This window comes from Passer montanus, unplaced genomic scaffold (genome assembly GCF_014805655.1).
Source record: "Passer montanus isolate IOZ18808 unplaced genomic scaffold, ASM1480565v1 scaffold204, whole genome shotgun sequence".
Lineage (NCBI taxonomy): Eukaryota > Metazoa > Chordata > Aves > Passeriformes > Passeridae > Passer > Passer montanus.
Genome location: NW_024366637.1, coordinates 398,562 through 400,013, shown reverse-complemented (window position 1 = coordinate 400,013; position 1,452 = coordinate 398,562). Strand labels below are relative to the sequence as shown.

Below are 1,452 nucleotides of genomic sequence, written 5' to 3'. Positions count from 1 at the left end.
CCCGCACCCGTCCCCCCGCAACGCCCGCAGCGCCCGCGGCTGGGAGAGCGAGGCGCGGGAGCGGCTGCGGGAGCTGGGGGTGCTGCGGCTGCTCGGGGTGCGCGACGGGCCGGGCGGCGGCCGGGGGGCTGCGGGGAGCGGGCACGGGGCGGGACCGGACCAGCGGGACCAGCTGGGAACTGGGGGAAGTGGGCTTGGGGGGTCCCTGCCCCAGTTTGGGACTGGGGGGAGCGGGGACGGGGGAGCCCTGCCCCAGTTTGGGACTGGGGGAAAGGAGGTTGGGGGGTCCCTGCCCCAGTTTGGGACTGGGGAAAAGGGGATTCAGGGAGCTCTGCCCCAGTTTGATCAGTTGGGAACTGGGGGGAGTGGGGTTCGGGGAGCCCTGCCCCAGTTTGGGACTGGGGGAAAGGAGGTTGGGGGGTCCCTGCCCCAGTTTGGGACTGGGAAAAAGGGGATTGGGGGCTCCCTACCCCAGTTTAATCAGTTTGGGACTGGGGAACAGGGAGCTGGGGGGTCCCTGCCTCAGTTTGATCAGCTGGGAACTGGGGGGAGTGGGCTTGGGGGAGCCCTACCCCAGTTTGGGACTGGGAAAAAGCGGGTTCGGGGAGCCCTGCCCCAGTTTGACCAGTTTGGGACTGGGGGGAAGGGGGATGGAGGGGGGCTGGACCAGTTGGGGACTGGGGGGAGTGGGCTTGGGGGGTCCCTGACTCAGTTTAGGACTGGGGGGAAGAGGGTTAGGGCGTCCCTGTCCCACTTTGACCAGTTTGGGACTGGGGGGAAGAGGGTTAGGGCGTCCCTACCCCAGTTTAACCACTTTGGGACTGGGGAAGAGGGAGCTGGGGGGTCCCTGTCCCAGTTTGACCAGTTTGGGACTGGGGGGAAGGGGACTGACGGGTCCCTGCCTCAGTTTACCCGCTCAGAACAGGATTTAGGGCAACACTCCAGGGCAGAGGGTGAATCCCTGCTTCAGTTTCCCCACTCGAGAGGGGGTTTAGGGCTCCTGTAGGGGCGGGGGATGGACCCTGCCTCAGTTTCCCCACTCGGGGGTGGTGCTTTAGGGGGCAGGGGATGGGCCCTGCCTCCGTTTCCCCTTAGGGAAGGCGGGGAGGGTTCGTGGAGGGTTTTCTGTGGAATTCTGGAATTAATAAAGGCGAAAATTGGTAAAAAAAAAACAAGGAAAGAGGCATTGGGGGGAAACAACGAACCCACCTTCCTCCTTCCTTTTTCTCCTTCCTTCCTTCCTTCCTTCCGCCCTCCCTCCCTTATTTTTATTTCCGGAAAAAGCCGATTTTCCCTTTTTCCCCCTTTTTCCCCTCTCATCCAGGCCATTCCTCCGGCCTGTCTCTGTTGTTGTCCCCGAGCTGGGCGCGTTTGGAGCCCCCTCGGTCTCGGTGTGCTGCTGCCGCAACCCGGCAGTCACGGCTGCGCCCCGGCCGGAGCTCCCGGAGCCGG

At 64.3% G+C, this 1,452-nt stretch overlaps 1 protein-coding gene across 1 annotated transcript in view; it reads left to right on the top strand.

Annotated features, from left to right (window-relative positions):
- LOC120501818 (translation initiation factor IF-2-like) overlaps positions 1-1,172 on the top strand; it is a 3,618-nt gene extending 2,446 nt beyond the window's left edge. Inside the window, exon 3 of the mRNA XM_039708516.1 lies at positions 1-1,172. Within this exon, the coding sequence (XP_039564450.1) occupies positions 1-1,006 (1,006 nt within the window). The 3' untranslated portion in view covers positions 1,007-1,172.
- Positions 1,173-1,452: the final 280 nt, after the last annotated feature.